The 24625-nt window shown below is 21.5% G+C and overlaps 1 protein-coding gene across 1 annotated transcript in view; it reads left to right on the plus strand.

Moving 5' to 3' along the window:
- LOC129612831 (bifunctional heparan sulfate N-deacetylase/N-sulfotransferase) overlaps window positions 1–20378 on the plus strand; it is a 115110-nt gene extending 94732 nt beyond the window's left edge. Inside the window, exons 6-7 of the mRNA XM_055526615.1 lie at window positions 10590–10942; window positions 20049–20378. Coding sequence (XP_055382590.1) covers window positions 10590–10942; window positions 20049–20151 — 456 coding nt within the window. The 3' untranslated portion in view covers window positions 20152–20378. The remainder of the gene's footprint in view (window positions 1–10589; window positions 10943–20048) is intronic.
- Window positions 20379–24625: the final 4247 nt, after the last annotated feature.

Raw genomic sequence — 24625 nt, forward strand, 5'->3', positions numbered from 1 at the left:
GACCTTATCCCGAACCCAAACAAAAATGAAGACAAAATGTAAAGAATTTAATTTTAGAATTGAGAAAGAATTTTAAGAGAGAAAAAATTTTAAGAGAACAGAACGTATGCTATTATGCTTTGTATTCATATAGGACTTTATTCTCTTATATTGAATTGAATTTTTAAATGTTTCATACAGCCCCCCTCCCTCAACCGCTTTGAGTCCATGTTTAATCGGGCATGTACGCGATTTTTCTAATTTTTTAATTATTTTTAATTCTTTTCTTTAATTTCAACATTGTTAACTAACGTGATATAGAATGTCAGTAACGTTGTAACACAGTCGATAATTAAAATCACTTATTACAATAGCCTATGCAAAAGTGAAGAATAAACAATAACATTTTGATAATAAAAGAAATTTTCTACTTTATACTGAATAAAACTAAGTTAAAGGAATGAAGGATAATAAGGTTACACGATTTTTTATTTTTTAAAATAACAAAAATAAAAAACCCAAAAATGCCCTCTAAAAAAATTCAACAGTTCTTATTCTATATCGTCCAGTTGCCTTTTCTAGAGAGTTTATTTTTAATTAAAATTTCTAAGAAATGAACGTTCTTTTCCCCCTCTTTATTTTTCTTCAATATTTTTCTTTCGAATCCTTTTGTACATATTCAAATGTACAGTTGTTATATTCCTCGGGAAAACAAAAAACCAAAAAGTCAAAGTGAAAAAATATTGAAACTTAAAATGAAAATGAAATGGAATAAAAAAACAAAAGAAAGGTTCTATTTATACACGATTTTAATTTAATGAAGAGGAAAAATAAAAATAAAAAAAATGGCAAAACTGAAAATCAAAATGTGAAAAATTCATTAGAATTGCAAATAATAAAATTACCTACTATACACCCATTTTGTTTTTTTAATGAAATGAGTTCCGTATTCATTTATTTTTGTTTTCTGTTTTTGTTTCAAAATAAATAAGTCGATATCCTTTTTAATGATTGCATTCCATGCAATAAGAGAGGTATTGTTTCTATACTAAATTTTGCATTTTTCCACCGCTGTTCTCAAATCTCGAATCAGTATAGCTCAGTTCGTATAAAATCTGTATAAAAAGTCACAACTCGATATTCTTTCAGATCGAATTTTGTAAGTTAATATCAGTAAGTCAATTAATATAGTATCCGCTCACAAACTGGCAACTCAATATACTTCTATTATCTACTTTCGTAAGTTAAAGTCAGTAGCTCATTTAGAAGTTCGATGTATATTTGAATCTATGTCTGTATCTCAGCTTCAGTATAACTCAATTGCTTATAAAACGACAATCTACTTCTGTAGCTCAAGAGGTATAGCATGGCTATATAGAAAGTTGCAAAGTGGCAAATTAGTATATTCCTACACAAATTTACATCATTAGCTGATTTGGTATGAGTGTCCGAATAAAAAGCGGCTTAAAATTCATTGGTGTTATTCAACAAATATACTGTATGGTTGATATTTTTTGTTGACCACATCATTTTTACTTCTAATTTTTTACTTTTAACTTTTTGTTAATTTTTTTTTTTTTCTTACAGATTCTGATTGAAATCCTATTTTTTACACAGTTTGTTTGAAATTGCAATATTATTACTTTAGAGTTATTAAGTTAAATTGAATTTTTTTTAAAGATTACAAATAGTAATTTTGATTTGAAATGGAAAAAACCAATAAAAATGTTACAAAAACGAGTGCGATTGTTAAAGAATTTAAACCTGAAAATTTTTACATTACTAATTACTTTTGCATTAGATTTGAAAGTTTTTATGTAAATTATTCACTTATTCCTCTGCATTCATACATTTATTAGTTAATATAGGAACACTGCTTTTGCAATAATTTTTTAAATGAAGTTTATGCGTTCTACGCCTTTTAGATATTAGAAAAATGCTGCACAATTGGGTAGTATAGAATATTTACATTATAATGATGCATAAAATACATATATAGGATGCGTGAAATTGTTGAAGAAATAAAAGTATTAGTTATTGAAAATGTAAATTTCATAATTTCCTATAACCTACCTAAATGTAATATTACGCATTATAAGGGTAATTACCCAAAACTGCGAGTAGATTATGGGTAAAGAGTAATTCCGCCAAAAGCAGGTATATTACATAAAGTAACGGTGGTTTTTAAATGATAATTACTACGAAATGTGAGTAATTACCTAAAACAAGTATAATGCAAGAGAGGATAAAATTTGTTGAGAATTAAAGCAATTTGAGGGTAAAAATAATAAAAATAAAGAATCAAATTTATGATAAAATTTTTTTGTTTTTGAGGATTAATACCGAGTCCTATTGAATTAAAGTGTTGCCATTTATACATAATACATATAACGACATCTACATTAAAATAGAAAGAAGTTGTGCTGCTTAACAATGCGTGTATTACGTGCTCACTCTGTCGTCGTAGTTTTTATATAATTTTGAAATATAATAGTGTTATATTTTGCATTTATATAACGGGTATAACATTAAAAATAATATATTTTTTATTTATTATAATTTAATTTATTTTATTTTTTTTAATTCCATACAATTTTTATATTTGTCAATTTTATTGTTTTTTGTTTAAATTGCAATAAAATAATTTAAAATTATTATTTTCCTTTGACAAAGGAAATCCTTTTAAATTTTTATTGTTTTTTTTTTAATTTTTTTTTTACAATTTACAATTATGATATTTTAATTTTTTAATTACATTATTTAAAATTTTATATAGTATTTATTTAAATAACATATCAATTACAAATTACCAGAAATTAAAATTTGATATTTAATTTATTGTTATCCTATTCGGATACACAAAAAAAAAAAATTGGAAGAGAAAAACTACATAAACGCAATTTATTTCAAAAAAGGGATCCTTTTTTAGTTTTTTTATTTAGGAGCTTATAAAAGCGAGCAAAAAATAATTTTTTTAATAATGAAATAAAATACTTTATTTTTATACAAATTTATTTGGTAATATAGAAAGGATAATATCCTTTTTTTTTAAATTAAATATAAAATTTAATTTTTTGAAATTATGAAAATAAAATAATTGTAGTAGATTATAAAATACAAGAGATTTGAGACGCGATGACATTAACGAAGCAGGGTGAAAAGTTTTATAGAACGAATTTCTATAAATTTGGGTGGTAATTACCGAAAAAAGCACCAAGTTCTTTAAAACTTGTCTCTATAAGAGTGTGACAAAATTCTTTAAAACTTGTGTCTATGTATAAGAGTGTATAAGAGTGGTATAAGAGTTGTCAGTCTATAGATAGTTATACTGCACAGTATTCCAGCTGGAAGAACTTGCGATTCTATTGTGTTTAAAAGAAAATGAAAATATTTTGCAAGTTACTGTGGATTTGCTTTATGGTTTTGCATAAGTTAACTGTTTCGAACGCTTATTTAAAGATCAAATCAAAGTGAAATACGGGGAATTATGGCCGCGAACGTAGTAGTAATGGAGGCTTCTAAAATCGATATTATGAGGTCTTCAACATTTTATTAATTGTTTATTATTATCATCTAGAAGAGATTAAAAGACTGGTTAGAGTTGAAATATAATTTAAACAGAATGAAATACCGACAATTGAAATCGTTCTTACCCTTAGAAAAGAGAAGGTTCGTTTTGTAAATTGTGCGATGTAGCAGATCAAATATCACTTCATATTACATGCAACTGCGATGCGCTAACTAGAAAGTTTCTTTTACATCTTAATCATAGTTATCCGGTATCTTTGAGTATTGTGTTTAACTCACTGTGTAATATCTCATGGTTCTTTGGAGAAACACACTTGGATTTGTAGTAAAATACATTTAATGTTTATTTTTTTAAAATGTTCCCTTTCTTAATTTTGCTTAAATAGTTTTAGCCGCTTCCGTTCGCTTTTGAACATTTAATTATTACCAACTTTTTAATAACATGAAATGAATTTATGATTGATTAGTAAAAAAATTACAATTAAAATTTCTAATTTTTACATTTCATTAGAGGAAATTGTATTTGGATTTTCTCATTAAAAAATTAGAAATTTTTAATTGTTAAATGAGAAGAAAAACTATAATAATTTTCAATCAAAATTTTATTTACATTATGTACGCAGAGATCTATTTCTACAACGGAAACTTAAATCAACCACAATTTTTCAAAATCCGGATGGAACCGGAAAATTGAACTGCGCGGAATCAAAAATATGAAAATCCTTTTTGCGTTTTTCTTTGTTTGTTAATAATTTTCATTTATGTTTTTTTTTTCTGTTTGTGCGGTTTTTCATTTTAATATCTTCTTTATAATAAGGACTAAAGTTACAAAATATATTTAAGCACCACAAAAAAAAGGGGTATGAACTGAGGGAAGCAAAACAAAAAAAAACAAGTAAAAATTGAAATAAAAACTTGGCGATTACAGATTGTCGTCTTCATTATTATGGTCAATTTGTTAAATATCCTTTTGTTATTATTCTTGTGTTTTCCTTTATTTTTTTATTTCAGTATACTTAATTTTGTTTATTTTGATCCTTTTTTTTTTGGCATTCTCATTTTTCTCTTAGTATTTTATTTCTTTCTTCTTTATACCTTATTATTTATGATTATTTTTTCATACTGTTCAGGTTTCATTCGGATCCTTCATTTTTTCTGATTTTTTCTCTGATTTTTATTATTATATGATCTCTTTTCGCGGAAAAATTAATCTCGTCCTCTGCTCATTTTGTTTTTTTTTTTTGATTTTTCAGATTTTGTTTTTTGGTTTTGGTTTTATACTCTTTTATATATAATTTATTGTATCCTAGGAGAGTTGGTCAGTATTTAAAGTTATAGTATAATTATATGTGTATAATAATAATTATATTCATACGAGCCCATGTTCCATGAAATTTATAAAGAAAATATAGACTTGGAAAAAATCTTAATTAAAAATAATGACAAAAGATATCAAATGAAAGGAAATTCGTTGGGCGATATATGATAAACATGATGATAATCGATAGACAATTAGAATTATCATAAATATATTCTCCTCAGTTTAAATATGCAGCCCAAAAAATTCAGTCCATTATTTATTTGTTGGCTCAGAATTAAATCGAGCGGTTGTAAGTCTATACCGGCTGATTCAAAAAGGTTTTAAACAAAATATACCATTGGTTAGAGGGCCGAAAATGGGTAAAACTTTTGTTCCGGACTAGGTCTTAAATCTACAGGATTTCCAAGTTTACAAGGATTTTAACAAATTTTCACGAAATTTTTACTTCTTCAAGTTTTTTTTTGCTTGTAGCTTCCGTTCCGAAAAAGGTAGAGGTTTCAAACAAAAAATTTTTCAAAGGCCTAGTAAATTAGAGCCTAAAATTAGCAAGTATTTGACTTGGTATTTTATGTACATTCAGAATACCAAGCATTCGAAATTTAGGAATTTAGGAAAAATCAAATTTTTCCCTTTTTTTTGATTTTTTTAAGTTTTTTTTAAAGTTTTTTAAATTTGTACGGAATTTTTTTGAAACTATGAAATTTTTATTTACAAAATTTTGGCCTGCTTTAGTTAAAGTCCTGAAATGTTAAAAAATCTTTTATGGCACAGAAGACATGTTAAGATTAAAGGTTTAGTAAAATGTATAGGAACTCAAAAAATTGTCACAATTTTTGATTTTTCTTGATTTTAAGTGAGTCTATTTCGCTCTTCACGTTTTCCAAACATTTTTTTTTTGAGATTTTAATATAAGGTTTAAATAAAAATGTAACAACAATTCTTTTGAATTTAGTTAGGACTCGTGTCTGTTTACATTAATTCTCTTTTCGGCAGCATAGTGTATGGGGACTCGTACAGAAGCAAAATATTAAATATAAAAATGTTTTTAACATATTTTTTCGTTTAATGTAAATATGGTCAAAAAAATTTTTTTTTTTATTATGTTATTATGATTTTATAATATCCTTTATACATACATAATATAAAACTTATTAATTTTTGGTGATTTAAAATTTTTTTCTCATTCTCTCTTTTATGTATGGTTTTTGTTCATATCGATGTGGTATGATTTTGAATTATATTATAAGAATGCCTCTGTATTATAAGGATCCTTAGAGTAAGTATTGAGTTGGTTTTAAAGCTAACCATGCGTACTAATGACATCTTTGCATATACTTTGCCTTATTTACAAAAATTCATTATTATTGTTATACTTTCTTTCAATTTAGCTTATAAGAAATAGGGATCCAATAAGATTATTTAAATATATAATACTACCTTTAATACTGATTATGTTGATCTTAAATTAAATGTACATATAGTAATTTTATGGACATATACATGTTATCAAAATAAATATAAATTGTAATCAAAATTTCTAAAAAAAAAAATTAATTATAAACCAAAATCAAGGATATCTTTTACATAGAAATTCTATTGAATATTACAAATTAATAAAATATATTTTATATTACTTAAGTACACATATTTAAATTAAAGTCATGTATAGGTATCCTTTAGAAATTCCGAAAATTATTTCTATATATATATATACCATGATTATAATCTCATATTTAAATAAAGGATAACATTTTCAATTGAATATATGATCGTTAAGATACAAAAATAATGTACAACCTAATATGAAAAGAAAATTTCAATTCAAATTGAAATTTTCCAATTAATAATTTTCAAACCCTTTTTACTTTTCCAATAATTATATATATATATATATATATATATATATATATATATATATATATATATATATATATATATATATATATATATATATATATATATATATATATATATGTATATAAATCTTTAATATATAAGGTGTTTTTTCTTAATTCTATAGTAAAAGTTAAAAAATTGAATTTGAAATTTATTAATATGTCATTAATATTTTAAAGTTATTTCGAGTAAATTGCCACACGTATTCTTTTTGACAAAACAGTTTCTTAATAGCAAATTTTCGATTACTTTTACGTTCACTACTGGCTATATAGCAACCTTAACCTCAAATGCATCAACGGCTACATGTACTACTATAGGCATTCTCCTGTAAAATTCAATGACTTGACCAGCTATCTGATAAAATAATTGCTAAAACGAATTAAGTCAACAATTTTGTAAGGATTAGGCATATGTTCTCATGGAAAATATCATTAATAATGGGACGGTAAAGATCTCCGTTAACTGTAATACGAGCTTTTACCTCATTTTTTTTGGGAAATAAGGTTTAATGCTGCTGTCAACGTATAAACCTTCTCAATTCATTTTCTGGTATATAATGCAATTTGTACGGTCTCATTTTGGATTAGTATCACTCTATATGTACGAATTTGGCCTATTAATTATTATTATTAATTAAATAGGCCGAAAATTGTAAGGTAAAATAAATATGACTAATTTTTAAAGTGACGACCTTCTTCTACCAAGTAATTGTGATGAATTTGAAAACATTTCTCAATTGTTTGATTTTCATTTGATTGTCTCAATCCTCAATAACAACTAGTTTGACAGTCAGCTATTCTTAATCTGTTTCTAAACAAAATAGGACACCCTATATAAAATATATTACATAAATTGTAATGTAATATTATTATTATAACAAAAACTTAATATGAAAATTGAAAATGTAAATGATATCCTTGTCTATAAAATGTTAATAAAGAATAATAAAGGCACAATATTCTTATTTATACACACATACATATATAGAGCAAAGCATATTACATTATCATTTTATTAAAATTTCTGTTTATTTATTATTATATTTATATAATGAGGATTTGTAATTATTATTCGGTATTCAAAATAAAGTTGCTTAGCAATATAAGTTATAAATTTAATTTTCAATTGAATATTTTATTATAATAGGATTAATTAATAAAATATATCTCATGTATAATGACTTTATATTATAATTAAAACAAAATCTTTACACGTATAACACTATTATAATGTATAAATCTGTATATAACAAAGACATTTTGTAAAAATAGAATAAAGGATTCACTCTTGTAATTCAATATAGTGAATCAACTGTAACAGGTTCAGTAATTCAACAAGTTGCAATTTCTTAGAAAATTCTTGTATTTGTTGAATAATTAAAGGTTTTTTAGAATTGCTATTATACTTCAAATTTAAAAGTTCATACTTAAGTTTATCTTATAAATAGCTTAAATAACTTGTTTTAATCATTATACTGTTATAATTATTACTGTTGATTCACTATTATAAAAGTTCATGTTAAATTTTATGTCATAAATATCATTAAACTTTTGAAATTTGAAAACTTATTTAACTGTTATATTATATAACAGTTTGATTTACATTGAAATATGTAGAACAGACATACATAATATAACAGATAAAAATGTTATATTTGCTTGAAAACGTAATCTGAGTTATAACTTTATAACTATCAAATATTGTTTTATAAAGTTCTATCATACTATTTGTATGATCAAAGTTCTATCATACAAAATGTATTTGCTCAAGATTTTATGATTTTTTCTTGATTTATTTTAAATCTGATGAAAGTTTGATTTAACAAATAACTTTCTTTCTAATTTAAGATTTTCTTAATCAACATATTATACAAGTTATTTAATAACACACACATTTTGTTATACAAATTGTATGATGGTTTGTTGTACAATAAATTTTACTAACTAAACTCGCATTAAATCAAAATTTTTATTTATAAATTTTAAAAATTAAATGAAATAAATTCATAATCTCATTATATTATCAAGGTCTAAAATTTTTATTATTAAAATTCATATACACAGAAAATTTTTCATTTAATAATTAATCAAATTCATTAGGTTTAATATTTGAAATATCATCATATATATTATTAAAATCATGAAAAAATATAACATTAAATTTATAATTTTTTTTTTTTTTGAATAAATATTGAATAAATTTATTTTGCCTATTGATTATCTATAATAAATTATATACTGTATATATATAATTTATTTATATACAATATAAAAATTATACAATTATGTTAATCGAAATATACATAGAAATAAAATTTCCATGTCATTCTACAATCATAATTCAATTTGTAATAAAATTCTAATGTCAATTTCTCACTTTTACTTCACAATACGAATATGAAATCGAAAATATTCAATCACAATAATTAACAATTGAATTGAAAATAGAAAAGAAAAAAATCTAAATATTTTCATCTTTTCCTTTTCCGAAACCTATGAATTTGAATAATTTTTTCTCTTTTACAAATAAAATTCGAAAAGAATTCGACAATCATTTAGAATAGCTGTGTAAAAGTAAAATGAAAAAAGGTCCCTATATATTTCTATTTTTATATATACAATAAAAGAAAAAGAAAATACCAAAACAAAAATATTAACAGGTATTACAATAGATTAAGCGCTTGTACAGATTTTCATTCACACCAATCATTTTCTTTTTTATACAAAATTCTGTATTACAAAATGAAAATATTGCATGCGATCAAATATTTAATCCTAATATAGTTAGTAAAGAAATAATATGAAATATAACAAACATTGAGCTATAATAAAACAAAAATGTTTTGAATTCAAACTTGTTTCGTTCATACAAAAAGTTGCAGAGAGTTTGAAGTTCAAATTCGTTCAAAAATATTTGTTTGCAACAAAAATTCTGTTTTCAATCTCGATTTTTAAAATATTCTTATTTCTTAAGCATTTTAAACAAAATTATTGTGTTTGCAACATTAACCGTAAAATACATGTTGCAGTTCGAACACAACCAATATTTTAAATAAAAATTATGACATTGATGAAATCATACTATTTACTGTGATCATATTCGCAAATCATTCTGTTCAATTCAAAATAAAGTATTAATCAAAATAATAATAATAAAGTAATTAATACTTGCTAAAATACTAACTATGTATGATGCAACAACAAACAAGCTTTACTCAATGTAATATCAATACCAAAAGTATTGGAAGTTTTAAATAAAATACCCGATAATATATTGATAAAAGAATGTGTTGAAATTATTTTGTTCATTTCGGAATTTACTGATTTATCTCTCTTCCTCTCCCTTTCTTTTAATTTCTATCCATCTCCCTCTAACCTTTAGTAATGTTATATGAATTTCTTCTTTGGTTCTATTTTTGTAAATTTTTCCTTTAATTTCTTGAATATTTACCTTCATACAATTTTTACATTGAATAATGGTGTTAATTTATTGATTTGCAAAGTAAAAAAGAAGAGCAAAGAATGGAAACTTCTTTACAATTTTTGAAAAATTCATTTAGAATATTATACTATTACTGGGTATGATGAGTTGATTGTTACAATTGAAATTTTTCAAACAATAAAGTATTGGTAGTCAAACATTAACAGAAATGAAAAATCGCACCAGAGGTTAAACATTAATAGGAAATAAGAAATTTAAATTTAAATTCTTTTTTGTGAAAATCACGTAGAAGATATTTTGTAATAATTAAAACACTAAAATTTATTTGAAATCAGTATATACACCGAACACTAAATTTTAATTGATTATAATTAAAATAAATTATTTTTTATTTATTCTTTCTATTTAATTTTAATTACAGGTGATAACTGCTAGTGATACAGCACCAAAAGCATTAAAAGATTTAAGAAATCGTTGTTTAAATCCTGGTAAATATGCTCAACATTTAGAACGTTGGTTAGCATATTATCCAGCACAACAATTACATATTATTGATGGTGAACAATTAAAATCAAATCCAATTGATGTTATGAATGAATTACAAAGGTTTCTTAAAATACAACCACCATATGATTATTCAAAACATTTACGTTTTGATAATAAAAAAGGTTTTTATTGTCAAGTTGTTAATGATAATCGTAATAAATGTTTAGGTAAATCAAAAGGTCGTCAATATCCGCCCATGGATGATAGAAGTTTAAAATTATTACAAAGGTAAGTTACATATTCACATATATGAGAAAATCTTTATTCTAAGGTTTCCAAATCAAATTAAATAATGGGCTTGTCTTAAACAGGCACAGAGTGATACTTAAAATATTAAAAAGTTAAAAAAAATCAGTCGAAATTGATTTTGAGCTCCTGTAACTCTGAACCTGTTGAGCTGTGAACATCGTCTCCATACAAAAGTTTTGTTTACTATTGAGTCTCCATACAAAAGTTTTGTCTACTACCGCAATTTACTATCTTAAATCATAGTTTTTAACTAAAATGAAAGTTACCTAGCGCGTAGGCAACAAGATTGAAATTTTTTTATTTTGTTTTAAATTTCCAATTATGTTAAAAAAAATAATTCTAGGCATTATTCTAATCTATTTATTCTTTTCACAAAAATCTCTATAGAATTTAAAGAAAATTGTCCTTCTCTTTATGTATAAATAATAATAAAAATGTTACAATTTTAATGTAGAAAAATATATTTTTATAAGCAGCCGCCTCATCCCCACCTTGCACAATATTTTTAATCTATATATACATGCATAATTTAGAATTGGACAAGAATATAGAAAATCTCTTAGGAAATATATGGAATACGATTTCAAGAATTCTTTTTTATATTTTATTACCCTTAATGTTTTTCAATCAGTATAGCTAGATGTAGGTATATTAAAATGTGTTTTTTGAATCTCCCAACACGCAATTTTCTAATTTATAAAATAGATCAAAAACAAATAAAATAAAACAAAATATAAAGGGAACAAAAGAATCTTATGTATACCTACTATTAAAATTAAAGTAAATAAGACTTAAAAGAATCAGAGACGACAATAATAATATGAAAAAAAACATTTAATGTCGATATAAATTCGTATATATGCGTACAAATTTAGATATATCAATAATTTAATGACCATCAACTGAAATAGATCCTTGTAAAAGAGTCATCCATAACTTTTTTAAGTCCATTGTAATACTAATCTTATTACCCTTATTACCGTTCCGTTTTATTTTTAATTTTTTACTCTTTGATTCTCTCTCTTATCAAACATTTTTATTCAATCATTGAACCGGCAGTATAATTTTAGGGATACACCACATTCACATACAGAGTTTACTTAATATTTAAAATTTTTATGTATTCCATATTTTGATTTTTAAAGTACGAAAATATGCGACTCTTTTTTCTCATACCTATATATATTTCTGGTATATATCATATATATTCTATATATATGATATATACCAGAAATATATGTATATTTATATATATATATATATATATATATATATACCTAGATAGAATATATATACATATATATATATATATATATATATATATATATATATATATATATATATATATGTATATACGTATATATATATATATACACCTAGATATATACCATATATAATATACTATATATTACGTATAATTATACTATTATACATAAGAAGAAATAAAAATGAATACAGATCTTTTACAGTACATATTTAATTTTACCACTTTTCCAATTTAAAAATTTAAAAAAAAAAATGGTGTTTGTTCACCCTGTCCATGTTCAGTCCATTTTTTGACATTTAAATATTCTAAAAAATTCCATTTTTTGACTACTTTTTGTACCAGAACCGCAAACATTTTTTAAATTAAGCAAAACTAAGGAAAGTAGGAACTGCCTTCTTCTATAACACAATAGTATAGTCAAACATCAAAAAAATTAAAAAAAGTAACTGTTAAAATTAACCGTTATCAAAATCTCGACTATAGTTTTTTTAAATATTTGATATTATTTTTCCTTTGTACGTAAGTTGTAGAAGTCCGACATTTTAAAAGCTTTTAGACACTAATAAATAATTTATTTCATTAGAAGAAATTTATTTTTTCCATCTCCAAGGAGACGGTCCATATTTTTCCATCTCCAAGGAGACGGTCCATATTTTTCCATCTTTTTTCCAAGGAGAGGATCCTTGCAAGTTATTGCCTCTCGATTTGATAAGTTATTGCCATTCAATTGCTCTATGATTTGACTTAAGAAATTTGACAGACAAAAATGTGAAATACGAAAAATATAAAAGTAAATTTTCAAAAATCTTATTTAAAATTAAATACCAATTTTGTTTTTTCCCTCACATATTTTTTTTTTAGATCACACACTTTACTTTCAAATTTTATTACTCCTGCTGATATATCCTGATTTTCAGGAGTGTTGAAAGAATATGTCCTTTCGAGAATAATTTTTATTACTTTTGTCTCTCGCTCTTTTTATGTTACACATATTTTATTTTTGGTTCTTTACTTTATTTCAATCATACTCTTGATATATACAATGGTATTATAGGTACTATGCGAGTAGGATACCTTAAATATGTAAATAAGAATTAAATTGAATATACAAATAAAAAATAAGAAAACCTTTTGACTTATGTATAAAATATATATACTTTATTATTATTGTATATATGTAGATTTATATTATAGTATATATATAAAATTTACAGTATATTTAAATTGAAAATTAATGGTTTAAAAAAAGCAAAAAAGAAACTGTCCTTCCATTAAATTTAATGCTTATTTGTAAATTTTATTATTTTGTTATTTGTTTTAAGAAAAAAAAGAGAGGATTTTTTTTTCCTTATTTTGTGTATTTCGAAAATAAAAAGATTCATCTTCATCTTTTATATATATAATATAAAAAATATAAGAACATTAAACGGTAAATATACATTTTGTATTTGTGTATATAGTCGAAAATGGGCAGGATACAAAGATTCCAATATATTTATATGAACACACAGGTTGTAACAAGTAATTTCAGCGTTGATTCTTTGATCAATTTCCAACAAATAATTTTCTTATTATGGAAGAAGGGAGGGGCAGGGGCTCAGATATACTCATTTTCGAGTTACAGCCTGTAAAAAAAAATAGGTACCAAATGTTTTCTGCATATAAATAAGAGTTTATAACTTCGGAACCATGAGACATGGGTACCCAACCATACAATTTTTAATTAGAAATTGATCAAAAAATTATTCCTGAAATAATTTGCCACCTTATACGAAACACCCTGTATGTACTTCCTTTTGCTTGTTATATATATGTATTTTTCTGCTATACAATATATATAATACATACTTACCAAATTGTTATTTCAATTTCTCATTTTAAAAATAAAAGTTCCATCTGGTTAGCTCGAATTTTCTGAAATGTAAACATCTTTTAAAAAAAAATATTTTTAGTCCATTTGATCTTCTTAATATTATTTTAAATATATTATGTAACAAAAGTTATATATATCACTTTACAATATATATATTATGTATTATAAATGAGATATATATTAGATATTGTATTATATATATATATATATATATATATATATATATATATATATATATATATATGTATATATATATATCACATGTATTATGGTATATTATACAATCGATACTGATATTATTGTAGAGGATATATGTTTGATATGTATACTCGTATATATATATCAAACATATATCCTCTACAACAATATCAGTATCGATTGTATAATATACCATAATACATGTGATATATATATATATATATATATATATATATATACATTTTAATGATAAGCTGATAAAGAAATTTGAAATTAAACAACTGATGCTTTTATAAAGTACGAAATTAAATATATTGTTATTATAAGGACAATAATATAGTATATAATAAAAAATTATTTTCAAAAAAAATGTTATTCTTATAATTAATTATTCCAAATTCATTTTGACATATACATAAACTATTCCTCTTTCAAACACGAAAAAATTTTGAAATTGCAATATAAGTACAATTTATATCTTTGTGATTTATTTATAATTTGATTTTGGGCGTGAAATTGAATACAATACTCAACTATTACTTAATGATGCTTTAAATTGAAAATATTAAACATTTGAAAAAAAATATTGAATATAAAAATTAAATATTGAACGACTTCTAATATCAATACTTTTATAAGAGCTATTGCAAAATTTGACAATATTGCAGATAAGCAACCGTAATACCACACAACGCAATTGGAAAAATTTTTTTCGAGATATAAGATAAAATTTCATTTTTCAGCTAAAACAAATTACCTTAAGAACGGAGATACATCAGATTCCCCATATGCAATGCTGATCCAGCTTAGGCCAAAATAGTTTTGTTCGCAATTACATGTAGTTCCACTTCCTATTGGTTTGTCCTATTATCGCTAACTTTTTTGTGTACCAGTACGTACACAGAGGCAAAACTGCATTTTTCTGTTTGGACCTTCAGAATTGTTCCATACCTTGTGAGCTCTTGTTTATCTAGTGTTTACAATTATATTTTACAATTAATAATGCATTTTACATAGCAGTAGAATACGAACAATGTTTGTTTCGTTTGAATAATTTATTTTCCAGTAATTTTCATAAAAATATTCGACTATTTTTAATATTTTTAAAAGGATATTATATCTGCAATATATATTTAATAAATTTCCTCTATATACATAAATGGAAATTAAAAGAAAAATTTTTTGACAATCTATTAAAACAAGTAAAATTCAAAAAGTACTTGATAATTTTTTTTTTATAAAAATTTAAAAAATAATAATTGTAATAGCTTTTTTCGCATTGGGATTTGACCAAGTTTTATTAAAACTTTTGAGTTTTATTAAAACTTAAAATAAAAACCTGCCCTATCGATAATTTGAATAATTAAAAAATGAGAAAGTTTAAATACATATACAATTTTTAAGTATGTATACACAATATTTAAGTTTGTAAATACAATTTTCCCGTAAATAATATATGTATGTAATATATAAGTGTATATATCTAATATATAAATATATATATATATATATGTATTATATAAGTGTATATATATTAATATATAAGTACACAAACTTATATAACATATATATACTTATCTGATATTGAAAATGAAACTTCCAATTATACAAATTTAAAACCAAATTTTTGTTCTATTAAATGCCAAAACTTCCAATTTTTAATAATAGAATTGCTTGAACATGGAATCCACAGCGTATATATGTGGAATCCACATTTATACTTCAATTACTTATATAAATAGAAATCTCTACAATAATTTGGGAATTTTTTAAGTCTTTGAATTTTCTGAATTTTTCTCCTTTTCTTGCAGTAATTATAATTTCTCTTAATAATTTCAATTCTTTTATCTTCTCTCTTGAACATTTATTCAATTCATTGTCAATTATGGCACAATATGGTAATATCTACCACATTAATATTAAAAGAACCCAATTCATACACATATCTACATTTATTCCATTCAATTCCTATTCTAAATATTTTTAATTTTTTCAAAATAAAATAAATATCAATAATGGTTTTTTAAATATGTGATAAGACAATAATAGGTCCCACACACAGAAAAATATTTTTTCTAAAAGAGAAAATAAAAAATATCGAAATAGCAGTTAGACTGAATACTTTGTATTGGCAAAAAAAAAATTTCATTCAAAAAATTTTATATTTTAAAGTACCATTTTTATACTTAAACAGAAAACGATAATTACCATATATGAATATATACATATGTACAAAATTTACATTAAAAATAAAAAATAAATGTCATTAATATTAAGATGGTAATTTATTGATACGCCAAATAAAAAATTACATATTTAGAGTAAATATTTTAATTTTAAAATTTAGAGCAAATTCTCATTTTATTTCCAGTTATCAACAAATTGTTATTGTACAATAATGTACTCAATATTTCACGCTTGGCAATTTGTAATCAAAATTGGTATTTTAATTTGACTGCGATTTTTTAATTTGTATTACACATTATTTTTATTTTGTATAAATAATAAAATATAATATTATTTTCAATTCTTTTTATAAAATAATTCATGATATTAAAATAATAATGGTTTTTTTATTAATTTAACAAAAAACGTATATTAGTAACTCTCTCCCATCATTTTGAGAGTCATTAATCATTCATTAATAATATACAGAGTCATTAACTTGTATGAGAAAATATCCCTTTTTTCGGATTCTGGAATAAATCTTATATACGCCATACGGTATTTCAATATTGAAGAACTAAATACGAGGGTGGTAACCCTTATAAAAATTATATTTTTTAAATTTTTTTTAATCACCTTTAAATTTATTTATTTCGTAAATTGCACTGTACAAATAAACACAGGATTATCCTGTATATACGTGCATCGTACTATAATATGTAAATATTTAATATTTCTCCATTTATCATATGGAATTTAATTTCTATTTTACCTTTTCTACTTATATAAAAAAAAGTAACCAAAAGTTGATGTAATACAATGAAAATTATTCATGTACTTAAAGTATATATGTGTAATATATGCTCTAGCTTCCTGTTTAAATGAAGCGATCACCACTGCGGTCACTAATACTATTTTAAACTTTTAAAAAATTATTTAAAATTTTTGTTTTTATTTTTTAAGTCTTGCCAAATTTGTACAAGATACATAAATTTTTTTTTATAACTCACTGTTTTGTTTTTATTATTCATAAAGGCAAATTTTAAATTCAATGGTTGAATTCGCATTTGCAATTCTAGTAAAGATCTTCCATGTAACTCAGAAATCCAATCTTAAACTCAACCAAAATTCACTTATACAATTTGCAGACTGAAACTTTGATGTGATTCTCAAAAATACTTCAACAAAAATGCTGATCCCCGATGACAAAACATAAATTTTATTATAATATTAAAAACTTTGAATCCCATACTACCGCTCTTAAAACCCTTGATCTGACTGGAACTTTGCAAGTTCTGAAAAGGTGGTTCCCGCAATATTAAACAGATAAAATCATTTCAATATTAGAAATTACCTGAGTACCATTCTACCACTATTAAAATTATTTCAAATTCTTCAGAAAAAGAGAGTCAACAATATGATCGAAATTTATTGAAATATAACGTAGCTTTTTCAGAAATTGTAATCCTTAATTAATCTTAAAAAAAAATCAAATGGAAAAGAGAAATATTATACAGTGGTTTCAAAGAACTTTATCAATTTTGGTAATTGTATAAAAGCTATTTTTCCCTCTCACAGCTCTTTTTCTAATTAACATCAATTTTCAATTCCAATCGATTTTAATCCTTATTAAAAACACAATTTTTTAAATCAACAATACAACAAAAAACATTTACTCAAAGATTATATAAAAATGATTTTTAACTACACTGTAACATTTTATGTAAAAAAATAAAAAAAAAAAATTTCCAAACTGTTTCCTATAATATGTTACAAGCTCTATCAGTTAATCCCAGATAATTCTGTTTTTTGTTTTGTTTTAATTGAAAAAAAAAAAAATAAATTAAGAGTTATAGACTCGGAAAAGAGGTTGTATTCGGCGTAAAAGAAAAAATCAGTATGAAAACAAAAAAAAAATTAAAACAATTTTAAATTTTTTACAATTACATAAAATAAAAAAATTTATACAATTTTTTTACATACAGATGAAAAAAAAAAACAACAAAATAAACCTTTATTTATTAACTTTACCTACATAAAATTTTTTTCTTTTACAAAATTTTTCCTATCTTTTCGCATTTTTTTTTTTGTTCTATAGATTTGTGCGGGAAACCAAAAAACATTTATTACAGGTGCTACAATAAGCCATAATAAAAAATAAAAAATGTAAAATTTTATTCAATTTTTTTTGTAATTTTTTACTATTTTTCTTATTTTTTACCATTAAAATAAAAAAAAATCGAAAAGGTTTTGTTCAGACAGACAAAAAACAAATAGAAAAAGCAAAGTTATGCTCTTTTTTAATCCAAAAAGTTAAAAACTTTAAAATTCGTTGCAATTAAATTTTTGCTTTCTGTAACAGAAAAAAAAAAAACTATTTTTTTCCTAACCAGACAAATTTATTAAAGAAAAACTTAAATATTTTGGATAAGCGAACCAAAAAAATAAAAGTAACAAAAAGTAAAAATCGTTTTAAATTCTACTTAGAAGTGAGGTTTTAAATTAAAATGGAAAAAACTCGTTTTATCTACATAAAAATTTACCATTAAAATGTGTTGAGGGATTTTGCAAAAAAAAAAAAAAAATATTCTTAAAGCCCTTAAAAAATTTTTAAAAAAATAAAAATCAAAAACTTTTAATTAATAATTTTAAGTGAATCTTTCAAAGTACTTTTTTTTCTTTTGGAAAAATTTTTAGTGTTTAACAGTCTAACAATTTTCTTTTTCTTAATTTGTAAGAAATAAAATTTAGAAAAATTAGAATTTTTTAATAAAACTTAAATGTTAGGAATCTTAACCGGTTTTCGAGAAATTCGAGCTGATTATATTGAGGGTCGGAAAAAGATAGATCCGGCAAAGTACTACAATGAAGCAAATCTCAATTACTACTAGCCTAAAGCCTAATGTATATTATGCACAATTACCAAAAATTTTATTAAAGATTTTAAATACTTATTTTTTCAAAAAATAATTCTTATATAAGTTAAATACAAATTTAAAATGAAACTAATTACACCAATTTACACTGTTCAACACATAGTTAAAAATGTTTAAATTTCCTTTGAAAAACTTTCTTTTACGTAAACTTTCTATAAGAAAGCAAATGATAACATAAAAATTAAAGCTAGTTGAACAGTGTAAAACCATGATAGAAATATATTAAAATAGTTTAAGAAAATTGACAACACATTGTCAAATTATTCTTAAGTGCTACAATCCAATATAATACGGTTTTTAAAAGCAAATCAAAAACTTAATTATAAACAATAAAAAAACTTAAATAATATATTTTTGGAATTAATTTTTTTTTTTAAATTCTAATGGAAAATATGAGATCAATTTATGATTTTAGTTTACAAAATGATATTTTCAACATTATTAGTTTGCATTTACAATTTAATTTAGTATTTAATACATAAATACATATTTCTTAATTCTTAAATATAATTGTAAATTTTATATTAAAGGCTACATTATTCTTAAATATTTATAAAAAAAATATTGTTATTAAATACAAATTTATTAAATTTACATTATTTATTATAAAATTTTCCTATTTTTTTTTTTTTCTGCTTTGTACAGATTTTACCTCAGTCACAATACAGCCTTAGTCAAATTATTAAAAAAATTAGGTTCAAGACCAATTCCACAATGGTTAAAAGATGATCTATCAACAACATCATGAGGTTACGCCATTCATCATAATAAAATATCACGTCATAAAAGAAAACGTAAAAAATTACAACGTCAAACAAAACAACATTATTCTGATAATAATTACTATAATAATAACAATAATAATAATATAATTAATTCAATTAATAAATATAATAAAATCAGTGTAAAAAATATTTTTAAATGTCTGATACTCTTAAATAATTGTTAAAATTATAGTAAGTATATAAAATTAAAATGAACATTAATTTTTAAATATTTGTATAGAAATAATATTATATGTATATTGTAAAATAAACAAAATATGTAATTAATTCAAAATACTAATAAAAAAAATAAAATTTATTAATATAATAAAATTATTTAATATAAGTTAAAAAAAGAAAAAGAATTACAAGTAAATTATTAAGCAATAATTCAAAAACATATTGAAAAAAAAAATGCAAAAAAAAAAAAAAAAAATATTAAAACAAAAAATTATGTAAAAAATATTTTAATAAAAATTCTCTGTAAAATAAAAATTTTAAATGTAAAATGTATAAAATATATAATATAATTATAATAATTAAATTTTAAAAATTTATTACTAATAATTTTAAAAAATAATTAGTAAAATATACTAGTAAATAAATAAATTAATTATATATATATAGAAATGGGCTTTTAGAAATTAAATTAAATTAAAATTAATTAAATTATATGTCAAAATAAATAATTTTTTTTTTGTTTTTTTTTTTTTTATAAAAATATTTGAATATTTCTTTTTCTATATTATAATAAAAATTAATTATGTAATAAAAGGACATAGAAATATTATTTCTTTTAGAAATGAATATGAAAATAATATAAAATATAATAAATAAAATGTACATATTATTTATAAATGAATGTACATTAAATAAAAGTTCTTATGTTTATAATATTATAATAAAATTACTTTTAAAGCTAACATAATAAATATAAAATAGAGAAAAGTAATATACTAAATGCAGTAATATCCTTATTATTAAACTAGTCAATATTTTTTTATTTGCATACAAACACGCCTACAATACAATATTAAATTTTCATATTACTATTATAAGTAATATAAATTTTTTTTTTTTAATTTCTCATTTACAATATTTGAATTTTAATTTTAAATATTTAATTATTTTTTTATACATTTTGAAGAGATAAATATTTTAACATAATTTGTAGGGAATGAATACCTACTTACAATTTCCGATTGTTAAAATTTTAAAAATTCAATAAATCCCTAATAAAATTTAAGCTAATAAATTTATTTTATTTGTAATTAAAAAATATATTTAACTACTAAATTTTATTTATAAAATTTATTTTAAATACATAATTGAATTAATAATGGATCCAATATTTTCACTAACATTCTCTTAAAATGGAAACCATTATAATTTTATTACAAATTTTAAATTATACTCATATTTACATATTATACTTAACAATTTTGGTATTTAATAAAATTTTATTTTTTTTTTGTTAGTAATAAATTAAAAGTAACATATGATATCATGTTGTTTTTATAATTTAAATTTTTAATATTCAAATTAGTATTCAAATTTTTAATAGATTTCATAATATGGTAACATAATAAAAATTTACAAATATAGCTTAAATTTTATATTGAATATAATTTTTTATATGTAAATGTAATTACATAAATAATATGGAAAATTAAATTTCAAATTTGTAAGACTAAATTATTAAATTTAAAGAGTTTAAGAAATGTAGGTAGTTAATTTTATAAATCTTATGCTAATAAAGCTTCAATATTTTACCCACATTATTTTTCATTTACAATTTTATTTATTAATATTATAAAAAATATAAAATACTGAATAGTATTTTAAAAATAAATAAAATATCGGAAAATTTTAACATTGACTAGTTGAAAAATATTAAGTTGACTAATAATAATGAATAATTTTAGTTAATAGATTAATAATACATAATAAATTATATATAAAAAAAAATCAAAAAAATAAATAAATAACGCTTTATATAATAAAATTTTGATATAAATGAATGTGGTATTTATAATACCAATAATTTCATTATATAATAGAAAATTAATATAATTTTCTTTTTTAATTTTTATTTTAAAAAAAATATTGTATATTTATATTGAATTTTTCTTTTCATTTGTTTTTATATATATTTGTATACATAATATATTTCAATTGAAATTTAATATAAAATGCAGTAAACTAATTACATTATTAAAAAAATTAATTTGGCTTGCAAATATTACAAATTCAATTATTATTAAAATTATTTTATTACTCTCTTATTATATTCTTCTTATTTTTTTACATTTTAATGTAATTTATGTTTCATTTATGTTCTTGTAAACGAAAATATTATTGTAAATTCAATAATACCAATGCCAAAAAAAATTGTTTTTCTTTTATTAATTCGATATATTTAGGAGCACATAAATAGTATGTCCTTCCTTATAAGATCTACTGTATAAATACTTATTTATGTTTAACACAAATATAAATATATACCCATATTCCCTTAAATACATCACTTATTAGTTATTACAAACAGGATATTTTTAGGTTTTAAGTATAGAATTCTAAATTCTAAAATTGTTTTTTCAATTCTTCTAGAAAATACAAAAAAAAAATTAAGAGAATATGGGAATCACAAATTATACGAAATGGTAAATTATAATATTATATTTTTTTTTGTGTACCTAAAATTTTAAACTAATAAATTATTTTTTTTGTTCAATTAAAACCTAAAAATATATATATGTATATATTATGTATTGTATATATAAATGAGAATTGAAAAAATATTAACTTATAAAGTTATGTAAGGGTTTACTTTAAGAAAGAGAAAAAACAAAAGAGTTAAAAACAAAACACAAAATATAATTATATATGATGTTCAATTAATTTTATTAAATTTTTTACATTTATTTTTCTGTTAAAAAAAAAAATAATAATATTTTCAAATATTCAAAATTAATATAAATCCATTTATAATAGCGTGATTACAAGAAAAATTTATTTGCAGAAGAATAAGCATGTAAAAATGATTAATAATAAGTTTAAATAATTAATAACATTTTAAACTGGATTAAATAAATTTAATAACATTAATATTGTCTATATTTTAGAATTCTATTAAAATTTTATTTAAAGATTTTTCGTATTTTCAATTACAACTATCAAAAATCCTCTACATCACTATAATTATCATACAAATCAAAAATTAAAAATATAAAAAATTTCCTTATTAAATTTATTTTATGAAATTTATTAAACGAAATTTATTAAATTTATTAAATGAAGATATATTATTTTCATAATTTTAGAAAAAGCAAAATTAATTTTTATTTTCTTTAATAAAAATAAAAAACATCAAGTGTACATAATAAAAACAGAATTATATGAAAATCATAAATATTAAAATATTCAGAAATAAAATGGAAATTTCGAAAATTCATAAAATTCAGATGATCGCGCTTTATATTTAGAATATCAAGATCAAAATTAAATACTAATTTTTCTAATTTATTTTTTAATATTAATGCAAATCAAGAAACAGTATATAAAAAAATTAATTTGAAAATTAAAAAGAAAAGAAATTATTCCATTATAATGTACCTAAAATAAAGAAAATAGTTTAAATTATTAATAAATTGATTACATATTTTATACCAATTTTTATATTTTTTTTTTCAATTTTATTTGGTTTTTTCAATGTTCAATTTAAATAATTCGCTCCTTTACTATACATAAATTACAAAAAATTCTTCTACTTCTTATACTGCACATTTTAATTATTTTTTAAAAATGTTAATTTCTTTCTAATATTTTATATTTAATAATATATTTCATAATTTATTATGAAAAATGTTAAAATATTTAAAAATATCTTTCAGAAAGAAAACAAAAATAAAAATTCTATTTTAGTGATATTTTTTCAAGAAAAAATAAAAATGTAAATTAGAAAAAAAATAGAAAAGAAAAAAATAATATAAAATGTACAATTATTAATTTTAAAGCAAAAAGAAACAAAATTATACAAAACTAAAAATTAAATGATGTAAATGTATATTATATAAGAAAAAAAAAATTGCTGTATACTAAAATTAAGATTCAATGAGAAGCTAATTTAGATTCAGAAATGGAAAAAAAGAAATAAAAAAGAAAATTTATGAATTAAACCCTTTGCAGACAATAAAGAAACTCGATTAAAAAAAATAAAAAAAAAAATTAAGTTTTTTATTTTGAAGGCAATAATGCAGTCTTTTAAAATCATGTATACAAAAAAAATGAGTCAAAATTTGAGAAACCATCATCCTTGTTTGTACGGAATATATTTTAATGAATTTTATATTTCAAATGACGGTGAATAAAGGATGGAATAATAACAGGTATGAGAACCATTTTAGTATCTTTACAGCATTTAATCTTGTTCAAAGGCAATATTAGTAATCAAAGGCA

The sequence above is a fragment of the Condylostylus longicornis genome, unplaced genomic scaffold, assembly GCF_029603195.1.
Source record: "Condylostylus longicornis isolate FDR11 unplaced genomic scaffold, ASM2960319v2 ptg000077l, whole genome shotgun sequence".
Classification (NCBI taxonomy): Eukaryota; Metazoa; Arthropoda; class Insecta; order Diptera; family Dolichopodidae; genus Condylostylus; species Condylostylus longicornis.